The sequence below is a fragment of the Wasmannia auropunctata genome, unplaced genomic scaffold, assembly GCF_000956235.1.
Source record: "Wasmannia auropunctata unplaced genomic scaffold, wasmannia.A_1.0 LD336036.1, whole genome shotgun sequence".
NCBI lineage: Eukaryota > Metazoa > Arthropoda > Insecta > Hymenoptera > Formicidae > Wasmannia > Wasmannia auropunctata.
The window spans coordinates 263,744-282,815 of NW_012026854.1; the positions used below are offsets into that span (position 1 = coordinate 263,744).

At 44.3% G+C, this 19,072-nt stretch overlaps 1 protein-coding gene across 5 annotated transcripts in view; it reads right to left on the bottom strand.

The window, feature by feature from the left end:
• The window catches only part of LOC105452192 (tyrosine-protein phosphatase Lar), a 390,547-nt gene that overhangs the window by 107,117 nt on the left and 264,358 nt on the right, over positions 1–19,072 (bottom strand). For all 5 annotated transcript variants that reach the window (XM_011693088.1, XM_011693089.1, XM_011693090.1 and 2 more), the window contains 2 exons: positions 16,690–16,821; positions 15,093–15,251 (listed from right to left, as the gene is read on the bottom strand). In XM_011693088.1, coding sequence (XP_011691390.1) covers positions 15,093–15,251; positions 16,690–16,821 — 291 coding nt within the window. The remainder of the gene's footprint in view (positions 1–15,092; positions 15,252–16,689; positions 16,822–19,072) is intronic.

The following is a 19,072-nucleotide window of genomic DNA, read 5'->3' on the forward strand; positions in this document are numbered from 1 at the left end:
GCATATTCGGAATGTGTTTTAAACAAATACATTCACACGAGTTCTATTTTTGCGCGCAATGCTTTTTACCTTGCAAATGTACATATGCATTACGTTTTCTTTACTTTTTCATAAGAAGACGACAAAGCCTTAATGATGTATGTCGGTACAAATATCATCTCCGTGTAACAGTTTTTATTACAGTGGAAAAAGAAGTCGGATGCCAACTCTCGTAATTGTATAGCAGAAGAAACAATTTCGACCTTAGGCTTAGCCGAGGGAATGGGAACGCCGAAAGCAAGCAACGCGCGAAAGAAATCGTCTGATAGGTACTTCCGTAGGGTCGCGCGAGGCCGATACGACGCGAAGGGGAATGCAAAGGGTAGAAAAGTACAGGAAGTCGTTCCGGAGGGCGGAGATGGTTCGCGACGAAGAGTGTGCGTCTCCTCTCGGGTCCGCCGAATTTTCTTTCTCTCTCTTTCTCTCTCTCTCGAAAAAAAAATTAGAATCTCCGCTTTTTTCGGACCGATTCAATCTACAAACTAAATCGAGTTAGCGCGTTCGCGCCACGAGACGAACCGTCCACCCCTGGATTAGTCCTGGGTATTCGAATTTTAGTATCCCTCCTTGTCGCTTCATCTCCGGCGATTCTTCGAAAGCCTCGAGCTTATTCCTTTCTTTCGTTTTTGTTCGACCTCCCGCGGTATCCTCTTATTCGCGTTTTATTTTTAACCAAGGGAGAATCACGTCGCCTCGTTCGTGAATATTTTTCGCAGCTCGAAATGTTCCTTTACATCGTCCAATGCGTCCTTTTAAATCGCCGCGCTTCTTTATTTGACTCTGGATAACCATATATGACTCGGAGAGCTTCGCACTTCGTATAAAATCAAAATGTAACGCGTGTATGGCTTATGATTGATTTATATCGTGCGGCAAATAATGTCAGCGGCCGGGTAAATAACTCGTTCAAAATATTAATTATCGATTATATCGGCTCGAACAATGTATTCCGCGCATTTTGTTTTCCATCGAAACAATGCACGATGAAATTTTGATATGACTTTTATAACCGATTCAATAATTCAACATATTATTTGTCCGTCTGTTTTGCCGACATTTTTGCCGAGCGCGTAGAATAGCAACATGCCGGGCTAATGTAGAATAATGATGATAATGACGATGATAATAATAATAATAATAACAGCCGTAATAGTAATAATCAAGCGTAAATGGCGGTCCAAAGAGCGATCGAACTTTGTCCATCGAAATATATCGTGAATCCTACGCAATTCTGTCGTTTTTGAGTTGACGTCATCGCATATCACAATGCATATTCAACGCGTAATTTCGTGAATTATTCCGCATAATCGCAGACGGCTTTGATGTATCGTCGCATCGTCGCCAAATGCGTCAGTACGCTGATTTTAGAAACATCGTACGTTTTGAAAAAAAAAATATATGCGTATAATAATCTTAATCAAGTAAAAATAGACATTAGAAAAGACAATTTGCTAATACTACTTCCACTCATAATGTTAACTATCTCTGTCACAAATTACATACATTGGCGCTCAAAAGTTTTTTCTAAAGTTGAAAAATTCTATCTCGTTTTAAATTTTTCTATTATACCTCGTACTCTACTTTCCCCCCTATGTGTTAAAAAGAGAAGTTTGGGTCGTTTTCTTCGATAGAATCGTTCGCTACGCACAGGCAAGCCACCTCTACCTCTAGTGCCAGTACATATTGCGCGGTTCAAGTTTCCGGAAGTGACCCGTCGCCTAAGTTTCCGTTTAGTCCGTTCTTCTTTCTTATCCGCCCTTACGGACTTAATTCCCGGGAAAATCGGATTTTCCGGTCGATTGGAAGCGCCTTCTACGTACGTAGGATGCAGGGATGCTCTGCTCTACTACCCTTGCCCTCTCTCCTTCTCCCTCCATCTCTCTCTTTCTCTCTTTATGTTCGAATCGGCCTGAGCATCTCGGTCCTTCCAGCTTTTGTCGAGTAAAATTCATATTTATTTCAGTCTCTTCTGAAGTCGAACACGCGTATAGGATGGCAGCAAAACGGATAAGAGAAAACGGGAGGAATGGAGAAAGAGAAGGGCAGGAGAGAAGAGAGAGAGAGAGAGAGAGAGAGAGAGAGAGCCAGGAAAAGCGGTTGCCTTTGTCTCGGTATTTCCTTCAGGACAAGCGAGCTCTGTCAGTCTCCTCTCCAGGAGAGATTAGAACGACGAGAGATACGTGCGCGTCTCCCGGCGGAAGTAAAGGAGACGAATAGCCTTTCTGCGAGACAAACTTCCTGCCGCGGCGATCTCCTGTCTAGCTTCGCATAATGCGGCAGATCGCGTACTAGGGAGCGAGACTTATCGAGTGCATTAACCGCAATGTGCCGCGCGATTGGTGAGAGATGCTTTCTTACCGCGACCGAGACACTTTAACGAGAGATTGAGATAAGAGGAGACGATCATATACTTGCCACAATTTCCGTCGCAATGCCGGATTCGAGCATTCGTTTTCGCAGTTAATATTCGAATCGAAATTTTATTGAAGTAATTTCGAGCGTTTAACATTTCAAATCGACGATATATCGAGGATATTTTTCTTATCTTAGTTCTTCAATTTCGCGTTTTTTTTCTCCGAAACCTCGTGTGCTTTCCGCCTTAACAAATCCGTTGCAGAAATTTGTGCTCGTTATTTTCACGTTTCACGATTTGCGTGATGGCAAATGATGATTACCTTTTCGGTTACCTCGCATCGCGCGAGACCTTCTCTTTCGCCCGTTTCATAGCTCGAAAATAAATGGGGGAAACGCCGAGAGGGAAAAAATAGCAGCGTGACGGAAAGTAAAGTCGGTCATTAGAATTGCCCTAGGGAGAATTCCGAGCTGGCTGCACGGACTCGCAGGCACTTTAATCTTAGACTCTCAGCGGCTTAAGCTTGCGTTAAAAGACTTTCCGAGCGTATAGAATAAATGGAACAACTTCTCCGTCAAAAATTTTTTAGGGTGACAATTTTCACACAAGCGTTGTCTATTTTGGTGTAGTTAAGCCATACTTTCGTACTAACGGATTTGACGTCGAATGCACGAATATAAGATATTTATTATAGTTTCGCTGCGTTTTACCAAGATCGTCAAGCGGAAACAAATCTATTCCGTCGCGAAGAAAAATTCAAACTTTTGACTTATTGGCGACGTAACGCTTGATACAAAAAATCGAATTATCGGCAATGATTGCGAGCGAACAAGCTAGGATCGAGCGAGTAAACATTCTCGGCCCGCAAGAGTACCGAGTGCATTAACTAAAGAGAGATAAATAAGGTATTAGAAGCGAAAACTTCAAACAAACTCGTCTGCGCCCGAGCGCAATCCACTCAATAATTCATTATAGAACGAGAAGTCGCAATTACGGTGGGGGCAGAGAATCTTCAATTAAGGCACTCCTCGAATCACGCACCCCACGGATCATAGGAGACGCTCCCGCGATACAAAACAAAATTCAACTCGGTAACTTCAATGGGAATAGTAGTAGGTCAAATAGAAGAAAAATCCATAATTCATGTTATATCCGACCTCGCTTTCGTAGTCTCTCAATTAAAAACTGCTTATTTCGCATTTGATCATCTTAGTGTTGCTTTTGTAACGCTTGGTACGTTGTTTTGCCGCGAACTTAATAGTGAACGGCAGGCATGCTCTTCGCAAGAGAATTTCCGCGATGAGACACAGTCCCGCCTTCTACCTTTGCGAAAACGTCCGGATCGAAAAAGCAGAATCTTGTAAAGGAAGTCGACAAATTCGTTACGGAGAGTAGACGGAGAATAGAAAAGCAGTAAGCAAAGACCGCAAAGAACACACGTATATATACACGCACGTGCAGAGTATCTTAGTACTATTTGAAATCCCTTTTCGACCATGGATACTAAAAAACACAATTTATTTTAACAACAGAATTTATCTCTACAATGTTATTACGATAGTACGGTATTTGTCTCTTAATATTAAAAGGACCGATTTTTATGCCAAATTACATTTCAAGATTCTGCAAATATGTACATAACTTCGTTTTTCAATGGACTTCAACTGCATCTCATTTCAAAAGCATTTTAAATTTATCATATAATCATAAATATTAAAAAAAAAAACTGAAAACAACGATGAACGATAATTAAATTTGTCTACTTTAAGGTGGGTATATACTGGGCGAACGAACAACAAACGAATAACGAACATGCAAATGTTCGAATGCTCGCATTCCTGTTAGTTTGTTTGCTTGTTTCTTTTGCATTTACCCCGAATATTTGCATTCAGCCAGATTTAGCAAAAATTCGGTGTCCGCAGTTTGTCGCCGTGCAAAGAACGTAAAAATATCGAACGATACATCGATCGCGATACATGGATTCGTTGTCCGTTCGTTGTTCACTCGCTCAGTGTGTATCCGCCCCTTTCGACGTGTATCCAACTTAGATTTTGCTCAGAACATAATAAATTGGCTGCAAGGACATTGATAGCCCTCAGGCATTTCGTACATAAAGGAAACGATCACGGTGAGCCACGAAAATTGGTATGATTCACGAATCGATTGAAATAGAGCACAAAATCGTGAAACCACTCCGCGGTTGCGAATAATGGTTTTTCGTCTCGAACAATCGGGGACGGGAGAGAAAGAAAGAGAAAGAAAGAGAGAGTCTGTACATTCAGCAGAGAAAATCGCAGGTCGAATATCATCGACTTCCATAAAGGACGTGTATGTAGTACGCGACGGCGATTCCTAAAAGGCCAAGCCGTTTAAAACCTGAAACTCCTTGAATCGCGAATGGAGAGGCGAATAAAAGCTCGCATTTTCTTCATCCTTTCTTCCGTCCCTTCCGTCTCGTGTTCGTCGCCGGGAACTTCTCATCCTATCGTTACCCGCGTCTTCGCGCCTGCTCGAATGGACCAAACACCTATTGTCAAATGCCGCATTATTCTCCGATAAGTCTGAAAGGAATCAATTTGTATGGCCTTCGCGCGTTCGATATAGTCGGCATCTCGCTTCTTTCCACTGTCGTTCTCCATTATCGCCATAATTCATTTTGATATCTGACCCCGCGACGCTCTCGCGGAATTGCATCTCCCGTCCGCCCGTCTTTTCGGAAATCTCTTCCCCCCTCCTCTTCCCCTTCCCCGCCCCTCCAGACCCGCGTTCGCAAAAAGCGAACGACCCGGGAAATAGCGCGCTTTATGCACATCGCGAGATATCATCCCCGGCATTTATTCTTCTCTTCTTACAAACGCACACCCATCGCTGTCTCTCTTTTCATAAAGTTGTTTCTTTTTACAAAGGCACTCCGCCAAACGTTTCTCATAAAGCTGTCTGTTTTCGTTCGTTTCGATGAACGTTACTGCGAACATTCGACCCGGAAAGACAGCAAAGCGCGATTTGCGCTACGCAATACAAACGGATTTCGCGAATTCTCGCCGACGCGAGCGAAGCTACAGGTTGCCCCGGCGGGCACGACGGTAGGACGCCGAAGATCTGATTCTACGAGGCTTTACTCGTCGATTTAGCCCGTCGCGCGTGTTTTATCGCCGCGGCGAAGCGTCACCCGTCTTTCGGGCTCGTCGTCGGCGGCGCGGCGCGGCGGGGCTTTCATTGCCGAGGCGCTTACGAGTGCAATTCGCGACGGACGATGGACGGAGCGAGGTGAAGGCGCGGCGGCGACGAGCGGGAAATGCCACCGTGCAGGAAATTCTCCGGGAACCCGCGAGAAAGTTAGATTGCTGAAATAGTTGCCGACGTTCTTATCTCTGTCGCGGCTGGTGGCATGGCACGATGAAGAAAAAACCGAGCGGTAGAGGGATGTGCGAAAGGGGTTAGCGAGCGAGAGGCAGAGACGGGCGGAGGGGAGGTGAGATAGATAAACGTAGGAGAAAGAGAGAGACATAAGTATATGTATACGTTCCAGTATGCCACGGGTGAAAATTCGCAGCTAATTTATGTGCCAATTAATTGCTAATTAAGGTGCCGCTTTTTCGGGCGAATTAAATTCTCCGGACGAACCGCCGCGGACGGTTTAGATAGGAGCGGAAGAGGGGGGGGGGAAGGGGAGGGGGGAAAGAGAGTACAAAGCCGACGTTCCAACTAAGTTGACTGTTACCTTCTTAACTTAAACTTCTCGCTTTCTCTCTATCGTTCCACCGCGATTTCTCGTTCACGCTCGAAACTCTTTCGCGCAAACCGGAAAGATATTCGCCCGGGCGACGTCCCGCACTTCTTACCGCTCGAAACTTTCGCCCTCCCGCTTTTTCATTGCGGATCAGGCTTCAATCGGTGAGTTTCCGTGCTCGCGAGGATACACACACTGGACGCCGGATATCTACCGCACGATCGGCCACAGACTTTTCGAAGGATTTCTAGTCGATCCTTCTCAACTAAAAATTTGATGGCACTTCGCTATTTCTTAAGTCCGTAATAGTCTACGCATTGGAAATTGAGAATTACGAATCGAAGATTAAAATTTAATCAGGCAATTTTAATTTTAATCCGTTTCATTTTAATTGATTGAAATTTAATCTCTAATTCTCAATTTTCAATGCATAGTTTAATGAACTTTACGCGTATTTGAAGTACTACATCTTTTGTCTTGAAAAGAAAGAAATTAAACTTTTGTGAAATAAAGTGTTTGAAATTACACGATAAAAATTATAGGTACCATCATGTTCGCGGGACTTGAGAGTGAATTAAAAAAATTTTCGACTCTCGTCTCTCTCTTTTTCGTTCAAGGATTACGTGATCGAGAAGCTCGACAACTTGACTTGCTAGGACCCATTAACTTTCGAGTAATTTCGCAATTAGGAACCACCATCGAATTTTCGTTCCTTTTCGATAGAAGATTTCCCGGAAAGGGGATAATTTCGATTTCTACCTTCGCGCAAATGCGAGGTCGTTTACTACTAGTTTCACGGACCGTTTTCCGGAGGAGGTGAGGTTGATTTTCTATCGATAGTAGTTCGGAGGAGGAGGGGAGGGGAGGGGAACCTCGCCCGGAGGAACGCCCGGCTTGTAATTTTACTGCAATGGAAGAGGCAGCCGGGTGCAGACGCGCTTCTACCGAGGGATGTTTATGCGTTTCCCTCTAATTCCTCGCTCCTTGTGAATCGTCCTCTCGCTCTCGACTCACGCGGAGCAGACCCGTGTTCGATTGTAAGGGTCGCTTGCGAACTTCCACGATCGTTGATTCCACCGTGGAGAAGAGAAAAGCACCACGAAACCGGCGAGCGATAGGGGGAGGGTCAGAAGGGCGAGAGACGGAAGAGCGGTGGGTTGACTGAGGACGCGAAAGCGGGGGGGGGGGAGGGGGAAGGAGACAAACAAGCGGAATGGAGTACGGTGAAAGAAAACAACTCCTCCGCGTACGAAACAAAAGAGTCCCGTGCTCGAAACAGAAATCCCGCCGCTCTTTTTCTCCGAAGCAGGAGTAAATATTGTCCACCCTCGGCGCGTACCACGCACCCTCCATTCCCCGCCACTCGCACTCGGGGGTTTACATCGGCCGTTACAATATGGGCATTGAGTCTCGTGGAGTTCTCCTCAAGCTGTTCACGCTCCAATGTCATCAGCACCATCAGATATTCTCAAGCTCGGTGCGCGATGCTCACCACGCTTCGATTATCCCGGAGCCGGTAACAGCGCGTCTATATAGCCTCTCTTTTAAAAGCAAGTCGTTACGCGGCGAATCTTATAAATCAGTGCGCGTGTCGTTGGAAAAATGCTAGTCCAGGGATTTGTATTACAATATAAATTATAATACAATATATGATATACGTATTTACAATGTAATTATTGGTTTGTAATAATTTTCCAATGCGCTCATACATCGATATTACGCTACTTTAAAAGATTTTTTTCATACCTTTGTATGGTCATGATGATACACAATAGCAATTAAATATGTCCAGATCCAGTTCGTATTACCGTATATAGCGGCGGGATTAATGGACAACGATCGCTCATTGCGATAAACAAACGGCTTACGGTTTTGAAATGCACGATTTTCCCCAATGCACAATGGATTGACTTTTGAATTCCATAGAATGGTACGATTGGATGGATTATCTGTTGCACTTTTACACGCAAAATGCCGCATACAAATACTCCATTGTCTCTCGCAGTTTTTAAGTTCAATGGATTTTATTTTATAAACTAATATTTAAATGTGCCTGCGCCAGAAAGCGTGCGCATGTCAAAAAAAATAAATAAAAAAGAAATAAAATAAAATAAAACCTTTTATCGTGCCCCGATACCCCAAAGGGTTCATTAAATTATGTTCACGCAGTTTAAATATTTTATTATAAAAATGACATTTACAAAACATTCGCATTCTGCACGGCAGCGTAACGGAAAAATTTCTCTATTTGTATAAAAAAAAATATATATATTTCCTTCGATCCGCAATTTTGCATTTGTTACTCGAATTAATCTAATTAACGTTTCTGTCATAGTTTTATATTTTCAAATATACAAATACGCTAGATTAATCACATACACGTCCTTTTGTACGGTCATCTTTTTTTCATCGGCTTCACGATAATAAAATCGGAATATCGGCATTCTTCTTTCTAATGTTCCGAATTTAGAACTTTTCATTCAATCACAAGCACAAATCATTCAAGGAAAATCGTTAATGGCGATTCAAGTTGAATATAATGAGAACAGCTATACGCAAATGACGCGCTCATAATTAATTAAATCTTATTCTGGGATAATAACGATTTTACGACGGAAATCTGGAAATAGCGGTTAAACCGCGCGCGCGGTCATAAAATTTCCGCTTTCTTAACTACTTCGTAATACGAGTGCTGGCACGCGCGCGCGCTCAAATCGACATTTCCATGGTAGCGAATACGCGAATACGACGAGCGGGAGAACCCCGGGAGCTTATTTACGATGTCTATCGCGAGGCCGCGGCTTTAGTTTCCCCGTAGTCCCGTTTTTCCGAGCGTGCTCAATCGCTTCTCGAATTAAAACGTCCGACTTGGCAAAAGTTTCGTCCGAACTACCCCGCCCAAAAGGAGTGCGGATTCTCGCGAAGGATTTCTGGCGAACAGAGGACGGGCGAGAAGAGATCTTCCCCCCTTGGTTGTTTTCTTCGGGATTTTTCTTACGCGCCCGACGAGAGGCGCACACCGGCGAAAAAGTCGCTGATGGCGAATCGCATCGGCGACGTGAGATCAGATATCAGGGACCGGCCCAGAGCGGAGAGAAAAAACGGAATCACAATATAGCTCGTTAATTAAGTATCGGATTTAGCCAGTGCTCGTTCGGTTCTTCGTTTCGCAACCGAAGTGCAGCCGTAGTTTTGAAACTTGTAGATGACGGCAAAACAATCGGCATGAACGGTAACTGCATTTTGCATCCGTCCGAGCACTTGTTCACTCGAATCGAATCAAAAGTTAAAATCATTAACTCCTACTCTCCGAGACTACGGTTAAAGTTGGATAATGTATTGCAATGAGATCAATTTGACTTGATAAATAAGTAGCGTTATAGAAAGTCTTAGCAGTCCGCCTTTTACTTATGCATTCTTTCACAATTTTCTGAAAAATTCGTCTTCAATAAGAATAGATATAGGTACCAATTTTTTGTAATAATTTATAAAAAGGATTGAAAATTTAAGGGTTTATTTTTTATTCTCAATTGCTCAATCTCGAGATTTTTGAGAATCAAGTCGCAGATATACGAACGAATAATAAAATCTTATTCATTTAATTTCTTTAGAAACACAAAAAGGTTGCCACAAAAACGGCAAGCTTTACCGATATCCTCATTAAAAAGAAAGTCAATCCTAAATTGGATGAGACATCCGTAAATTAAAAAAAAAAACTCGTTATCCCCTAGTAAGTTTCATAGAAAATTTCAACTTATTAATTCGCAGGATTAGATATATTTATAAGAATAATTGTCAAGATTTAAGTGAAATGCTTCATAGAAGTAAGAAATTTAAATGAATATTACAACGTTCTCATTAAAATAATGCCGTTGTTATAGCGACGCATCGATCCTTGCACCGTAGCGCTCTCTTAATTACCGCTCTGCGAGCTGCGGCAAAGCGGAAGAAACAAGGTAACGTAGCGTTTCCCCATAGAGCCATTGTTCATTCGTTATTCGCGCCTGTGCAAGGATTTAACGCAATTTCCATTTTGAATACCGTCGACCGTCCATCGCGTTCTTACATCGGGTGCCGATTGTACGGCGGCAATTAAAACGGCATCGTTCTGCCCTCCCTCCCGCTTCTCGTATTCCGTCGGTTCGGCGTGGCCGACGCGAACAGCGGAGTCCTGGAAGAATTATTTCGCGACCGAGTTTCGACGGGCGGGACACGGGACAACAGCAATTCCCGCGCGAACTTTCGACGTTTCGGTGCGGAGCGTGGCGGGACGAAGTGGATAGTTCGCCCCCGAACGCGGCGACGAGAACCAAAGACGCCACTTAGTCCTCGTGCAAATTTAATTCCGGATCCCTACGGGGGGGGGGGGACGTGAAATTGGGCCACCCTCCGTCATCAAGAGGGTTAATATACTTTGTGCATTTAGCGGCGAAGCACGATGAATCGCCCCGGGAACGAAAACGTGACACGACACACAAGCCCGCCCCTTTAATATTGCATGACTTTTCCCATGGCGAAATCGCGGCGAGCGAGAATCATCGGGATAATACCTTTTATTTGCTGTTAGAACTTTCGGGGGTGGCGGGGACGGGCGGGAGGAAGGGAGCTCCCGGACGTGCGTTGTTTTGTTCTCGCATGAGGGAAACATCGATCCAAGAACACATCACTGGAAAACGACATTATCCTGTCGAGAGAAACGCAACCAATAATTCAACGGCATGTTTTTGTTGGGCGGCGCGCAAGAACTGCAGCCGCGCTTCGGGGAATCCTGGAGCGAGGAGGAACTGTCGTGTCGCTATCACGTTCTCGCGTAAATCGACAAATTTTTATCCTGTTATACTTGTTGGTGTGCAATTACCGTTGAATTGAATTCGGATGCCGCCTGTTGTTCTTGCTCAAACAATGAATTCAGACGCTTCCCTTCGTATCAAGTGTTTTTTAGAATATCAGTAGCGATCTGTATCAACAAAACGACTTCGACAAAACAGAAATCGTTACATCTTGTTATTATCAAAGCAAAATATTGTACAAGTCTTCTATTTTGAGAAGACCACAAGTTTCTTTTACGTAAAATTAAAAGCGTAACAATTTATAATTTTTTATTTGCATCATGCTTTCATTACAACTAAATTTCTTGAGTTTCGATTTCTTTTTTAACAAGACTTAATATTATTATGGATTTACTAGAGATAATTTTATCGCCGAAGATGTATTTATAATAGTAATAAAATCGGAAATTATTACAAATAATTTCTGGTGGTGCGACATCACGAATCAGATGGAGCAGAAATTTGTGGAATAAAATTGCAATAATAACAACAAAAACCAGTAACGCTGTTTCCCGGACTGTATCTCGAAAATGGTTTTCAGATTTTTGCCGTAAGAAAGAATAGCGGTACTATACCCGATGGAAAAGAAAAGAGAGAAACAAAATTCTCATGAAAATTCTACAACCACGGTGGCGGTGTTTCCTGTAATGCTCGCTGATCCTTACATTATATCCGATGTTCCTCGCGCATCGCCACGCATTTATTGCCTCTATTGTGGTTTTACAAGTGTTCGAGTTGTGCGACACAGGTACCGAAGATGCTGCGATGCAATTATCGAAAATATTATTATTATTATTATTATTATTATTATTATTATTACACGGGACGTCGCAGAACTTAACGAAAAAAATATTTCTACGACAGATATCTCGATTTTGAATTCTACTTTAGCAAAGATAATAAAGGTAAATTCTACTTTAGCAAAGATAATAAAGGTAAATAATGGTATAATAAAAGTAAAACGTGCGTAATATTATAGCGCATAATTATCGTTTCCGAGCGTAACGTTATCTTCTAATCGTTATAAAAGAATTTATTTTGGAAATGCGATAAGTAAAACAAATAAACTGCAGATGCTCGGTCAATATTTCAATTATCCGACCAATTGTTTATGCGTTTTTGTTTTCTGCATGCGCGTATCATATAACCATGCGCGCGATCGCTACGTCATTATATCATTACATGCCTCGGCTAACAATTAATCGCATTATCCGAATGAGGCTTTACCGCGAGCTTGCAGGTATTTATCGTATCAATGGATTGGATAACGAAGTTTGCGTGGTATACGTACGGCCGGGGAGAGGGGAGGCCGATATGGCCGACACGAGCTTACGTACGGCAGTAAATAGCGAAGCACATGGCTCGCGAAATATCACTTATCAAGGAAATATTATTCGCAGCTTCGAACCAATTTTATAATTAGGAGATTTAGCGGAAAACAAAAATATCGGATAATTGCTCTTGAGAGTTTCGCTCACGAGAGAGATGCAAAGGTGATTTTTCCGCAAAAAAACGCGAGCGCTTCCGTCGGCAACCATTTCGCGACGTAAACGAGAATACGTTTTAAAAAATATACAAACATAAAAACGTACACACGTGCGTTTGCCGGCAGTCAGCGATTAATCGGGTGAGCTCTCAACGAGGGGGAAAAAAGGTGCTCGAGCTTTCGCGGTATGTGTCGCGATTTAGCGCGCAATTAGCAAACGCGCTCTCTCTTGACGGTTTTGCCCCCTCCCCCCGTTTCCCCGCGCGGAGCCTCAATTTGGCCTTTAATTCCGGAATACATAGACGAAATTAACTTTGTCTTTCATCAAAGCTTTTTTTCCGTGCGGCCTTAAAAAATATCTCGACTGGCCAGCCGGAGTAAAAGCTCGCTGAATTACTTGGCGCGCGAGCAGAAGCGTCGGGACGTTGACTCGGAATGTACAATATTTTGCTTTGTGATGTCGACGAATTATTTTCATTTATCTGAAAGTCTATGGTCTCTCTCTCTCTCTCTCTCTCTCTCTCTCTCTCTCTTTCTCTGTCTCTTTCTCTCTCGACTAACGCGCATTAATAATTCGCAAATAAAATAGGAATGCGAATAAACGGTACGGCAAAAACTGACGTGCAATTTGACGTATACTGATTTCACGGTAGCCCACGCACGCGCGCATTATTATTGCGCCCGTGGGAACGGGCTCATCTGGGCGGAATCAACTTTATAACAAATAAATTGAAATCGCGGCGGAGGTTTCAGGGAATCAAGTGAATATCCGTGATTTACGAGAGGAACTGCCGGACCGGTCGCCGGATGGGAGCAGCATTGACAGGAAATGCCCGACAATCGAGATAAAAAAAAACAGCTCGCCGCCGCGTATTGAATCGGTCGGCACGGCAGTATCGATGAGCGAAAACAAGACAGAATGAAGAAAGCCCCGAAAGCGTATACGGGAAGGACAGGAAACGGGCGTTGTTTTCTCCCGCCACATCGCGCGGCGCGGAAATCACGAGCGGACGTATCCGCGAAGAGAAATTAGAATCGAATTAAAAAGCCGGCCAAGCCAATTAAAACGTTTTGCGAAAGTTCAAGAGATTCTCCCTCGAGCAAACGGTAGGGTTTCGCGGCGCGGCGGTTTTTTTCTTTTCCCCCCTATTACGTCGTTTGCCGTCTGGTCGTCGAATCGGGCGCCATTAAGCCAACCGTTCTTCCGTATAAATACCGCATAGTTGAGAAAATAGAGGAAGAAAGAAGTCCGGCAAGATGTGGGCGAAGTTTCTGTTTAATTTCAGAAAGATTTACCTCCGTGCTATGCTCGCTATGTCGACGTAATCAGCCGCACTGCAGGAGGCAAAGTTCCAGGAACGTTGTAACGTCAGCATTTTAAACATGTGGTTAACAAAAAAAAAAAAAGTTTTAATTTTAATTGCCAAAGAGGCAGCAATTTAGAAGTGACGTAACCGAGCGTCGTACGAGAGGCATTGCTGCGAGAATGATTTCAAAATGAATGAATGATACGTAATATACAGTCCACGTCGACGCGGAGAGTGCGTTTAAGTGAGGTTTAAATCAGTAAACAGTTCCGAAGCCGTTATCCGCGCGCGCGACGCAGTCAAACGCCACGGTACGAGGATAGGAAAGCTTAAAGCTTCGAACATTACCAAACGGTAGCAGCTGTCTCGGAAGCTTCCTTTAAATATTAAACAACGTAGCGACGTCCCCGATAGCGCTAATAGTTATTACGCGATATCGTCCGGGAAAACTGTCCCCAAGGCAAGTGACTTTGTTATAAAACACAAACCGGCGGTGCTCACGGTAGTGTGTGTAACGCCACCACTACCGCGGGGGGTATAAAACTAGAACTTTCCGCCGTATCGTGTAACGCAGTCCTTTTGAGCGCGAGCCTGCCGACGAAAATTATGCCGGGACATGCAGTTTCAGAATAAGGGCCCCTTCTCTTTCTTTCATGCGGCGCCGCCGTCGTAAAAGCAAAATTTTACGCCACGAGGTTAAGTGATATATCTCCTTTTTGCTGGCTTACGTATATATACGTCACGGAGATACGTAGGCTACACGTTTTGTTCGCGAAATGTCCTCGCCGCGTAAATGACGCTTCGTGTTTATAAACGGAACCAATTATCTCCGTGTGCTTATTTCGTAATTAATAAAAACATGTGCTATAAACATGTGTCTGTCGATAGTTCGCAAATTTCTTCGCGATTCCTCGCGTATTGCAGCACCTTGTAATTTTCGGATGGACGTACGGAACAGATTTTTTGTCTCAAAGGAACACGGAGTGTAAATTTGTATGAATTTTTGAAATAGAAACAAAAGACGGTAGTATAGAATTTAATTCTGCAACTGAGCTCCGAAGTAAAATTGTTGCAGAAAAGGCATGCTTGAATCTCTAAAAACCTCTAATACCTCGGCTATTTAATCGGAAAACACGCAGGATAAATAAGTAAATAAATCAGTTTTAAAAACGTGTAGATTAATGATTCCTTTTCTTTTGTTTCCATCTTCAAGTACTCAATTAAGACAAAAATCGTCGATTGTATAATCTTCCTTTGAGAACTAGGGACTTTCCTTGCCGAGGAATGGAAGGGATTCGCTTGTCTATCGGTGCAAATAAATGATAATAATAACGGCAATCTCACTTACTTTCGTAACCGGTGAGCGACGCCTCGGCTGAAACAGCGTCGCCGACTCCGTTCTCGGCTAGGCACTCGTAGTTGGTATTGTCGCGCGACGGCTTGACAGGTTCGATCCGCAGTAAAGCACCATTTTCATACTGGTGCACCACGTACCGGGACTGGGATTCTGTCGACATAAGACGGAAGATTGAGGCGGACGTCTGCGCCGTAAAAAGGAAAAACCCCTCCGTCACAAAAGGCGAGGAAAATACCGGGCGCGCGCGAAAATGATCGGCGGTGGTGGCGGCAACGGGCGATATAAGATCGAAAATTGCGCCGTTGCGGAATCTAATAAAAAGGGGGAGGGGGTATATATACGTGTGTCCTCTCGTATCCAATTCCGCCGGCCCGAGAAATATTGAATGGGAATTGGATCGCGCGTCTGTATAAATTTCGAGAACGGGCGCACACACCGCCCTCCTGTTATCGTCTACCCTCGTCCCCTTCGTCCGTCCGTCCGTCCGTCCGTCCGCTCACCGCGAATTGGCGTCCAGAATGTTACAAGCGGTCGCTGGCCATTATCTCGTCGGGTGTTCCTCGTCGGATTAGTGAGTCGTCGACGACGAATATGGACTGACCCGTGATCGCTCGGGCACATACATTCCGCGGATCAGACTGAACGTTATGCGAAACCATCGCGCGTCATCGGGATGATCTCGCGGGATTTGCTCGTCCTTCCGTACGTACGCGAGAGTGTTGTAACATACGAAGCCCCGAGATTCGATCTTCAAATTGGTATTTCGGAATTTCGCGATAAGTGGTTTATTCCGTAATGCTCTAATAGCTACGCGATTAGCAATTCTCTACGAAAGAAGTTAAAAACAGCGTTTCGATTGGCACAGAAAAATACTAGATCGAAATGCTTCTTTTAATATATAACACTCAATTTATGGAAATACATTCCTGGTTTACTAGAGGTCAAATGAATTAACCGCAAATTCATGAATATTACACGAACAGATTTCAAATTCTGTGAAAGCTATTATATTACGGATGCAATGGACGTAGCTGTGAGTCAATGTATGCAACTATTTTCGAGGAATTACTATCCCGGTCATTGTAATTCGGTTTATGGAAGTACTATGTAACGTCGAGCTGTCGCGAATTGTTTGGACGAGCGGAGCCTGACAAAAAGATCAAATATGACACATCTGCATTTCACGAAATGTCCAACAAATGCCATTCGGTTTCCGTCGCGGGCGGGAGCAAAAATCGATCGGACGGGGACTAAGATAGAACCGCGACCGAAGGAAAGCGAGATGCAAGAAACGCGGTAAAATGCATGAGAGTGCGGACGAGGAAAGACGTGAAAACGACGAGCGAAAAATCCAGGTCAAGAGAACTTTTTAATTTCGATAAAATTTTCATTCTTTTTCACCGCGGCGCGAGTTTTCATGAAACCGGAAGACACAGATTTCGCGCAAGTCGAGCGCCAAAGAGCGCATCCTCGAGCATTCTCAATGCCGCACGCGCGGCAAACCGACGCTACGGCGACGATTCGAGGACGCGAATGGCCGAGGGATGCGAGATAGGGTAGGAGAATTTGCGAAAGTGCGCGGACTTACGTGAGATTCTCTTGCCGTTCTTTCGCCAGTGTATCTGGGGCGGCGGCGCTCCTTCCGCAGTGCAGTAGAAGCTCGCTATCCCGCCTGCCTTCACCTGCTGCGATTGCGGCTTCACCAGGATCGTCGGCGGACCTGCGAACAAAAAGATCACGCGGGGTTCTCTGATTAGACTCGGCCCACAATAGGATTTGCTGTGCGATGGTCATGCGGCCAGCCGGCCATTTCAGGCGCATTTCGAGGCTTCGTCCGCTTTAACGCGCATTTCGTGGTAAAAATAAGTTTTCTTTTCCTCATCCGCGATTAAAGAATAGAAAGATAAATTGGAGAATGCACAAAGCCTGCGAGTGTCTTTTTAATTGATATCTATTTATCTGGTACTTATTTTTATAAAACATGTTATAAATATTCTTTTTGTAAATGCTACCTTACAGTTTCTCATAATGATATTGCTTTCGGTACATAAAGCTTGTTTGACGATAAAAAATGTTAAACACTTGCAGTCTGTCTTGCAGTTTCATATTAAATCATCAATTTTATTTCAAACAGCAGTAAAGAGAGGATATTAAATTTGCACGCAACAAAAATATTACCTAATAATAGTTCAAACTAACAGCCACTAAAGGTAGAATAAAATTGCGGAATTGTACCTAAATAAAGATTATTTCAGTTATTTGCACTGGAAATCATGTGGTCGTTTCATAAAGAATCGCAAAGTAGCAGGAAGTTATATAAAACTGTGAACCCCTTCGTTCATGAAAATTGCGCGTTTTAACGTTTCTCGTTTCTCGTGTTAAAATTTAAGTAAAAAGTTCACGGTTGCGCTCGCTCGCCCGCCCAGGCCAGCGTTGGAAAACGTTAATTTGCAAAGGAAAATTGCAGTCCTCGGTTACGCAGATATTTTCTTTCTACATCAGCTCTGCTTGGGTAATTAGTCTCCTTCTCACAATTCAGGTCATTAGTCTACTTTCCATCATTTAAAATGGCTTTCATAGATTTTAGTTAAAATGTATAAGGAGATATGAGACGGACAGTCCTCCCACCTTCCCCTTCTCATCGAGCGTTAAATTTGCGGGAGTGAGAAAGTTCTCGATATGCAAAAATGGCTCGAGAAGCGGGACATCCCTTCTTGTTTTAGAGACGAATCCGCGCGCCGCCCGAAAGAGAATCGAGATCCCAAGAATAATGTTCCCGATAATTGTATCGGGTTCCGAGCTGGCGTTTGCAGCCTTCTACGAATTAACGTCGTAAAAGTCCGATCTGATTGCGCTCGCGAAATTTATACTCGTCGGGAGAACGGCGTATCTCTCTCCCGTCATCGATCGCGCGGCGCGCCGCGGCGCGGCTACACGAATGCACCGGGCCAGAAGTCGGTGACCGAAATTAGTGGATTTAGTGCGGCAGGAAGTCCAAACTGCCTCCGCTGCTACGCTTTTAACCTCGGGAATAAAGAGACGGCCGGTGCAAGATGGATGAACGTGACGCGCTCCTTTGTCAGCCCAGCGCCGCGCTTCGCTGCGAACGGCCTCCGGAGAAGGAGGGTGAGAGAATGGGAAGACAGAGAGAGGAGCAGGGAAGAGAAAGAGAGAGAGAGAGAGAGAGAGAGAGAAACGTAAAAGAGACTCGTCGTTGAGAGAAGGGACGACGCGCCCAGAGATGCGCTATCTAGAACGGGACTACTAACGCTCGTACTAAATTGGTCTCGGAACTTCGCGATCGTGCTGATCCTACAAGCGAGGAAATCGACATGTCGTTTACGAGTATTATTTCCGCGAGTCGAGAGCTCGAGTGAAAAGCGAAGCGGCGCCTCTGCGGGAGGGTGCAAAACCGCCGACGAGCGCGACGTCGACACGTCGAGATGCATGCGGGCTTTTTACCGTATCTTTTTATAGTCGAAACGTCGGCGTGCCAACGTTCGCGATCCCGATCTACTCGGCTCGGTCCGAAAACACCTGTCCCGCAACGAGACGAACTAATGGATAATAATAAAATGTGATTTTCCAGCCGACGGTGCTAAAAGAATGTTTATCTTGGCGCAACCGAGCTAATGTCGACGTTTATACGATCGTTTCACGACCGAAAAATGTCTGTCCGACGGTTTACGGGGTGCCCCGGGTACGCGATAAACTCGACTTATACTACTTGCCGCGGCGCGGCATCGGCGTCTCCTTTTTCTGGGTCATTAGACATACTTTTACGACGTCGGAGTACATCGCACGCAGTAAAAAAAACTTTTTAATCCGAAGTGCAATCGTTCCAGGAGAGAGAGCTCTCGCGATCCCGTGGCTCCTCGCGTGAGATTTTATTGCAGCATTTTTAAAACGGCGACCGTCCGTCGTATCGTCAAGTGACACACTTTATCGGGCATTAAAAGAAGAATGTATCG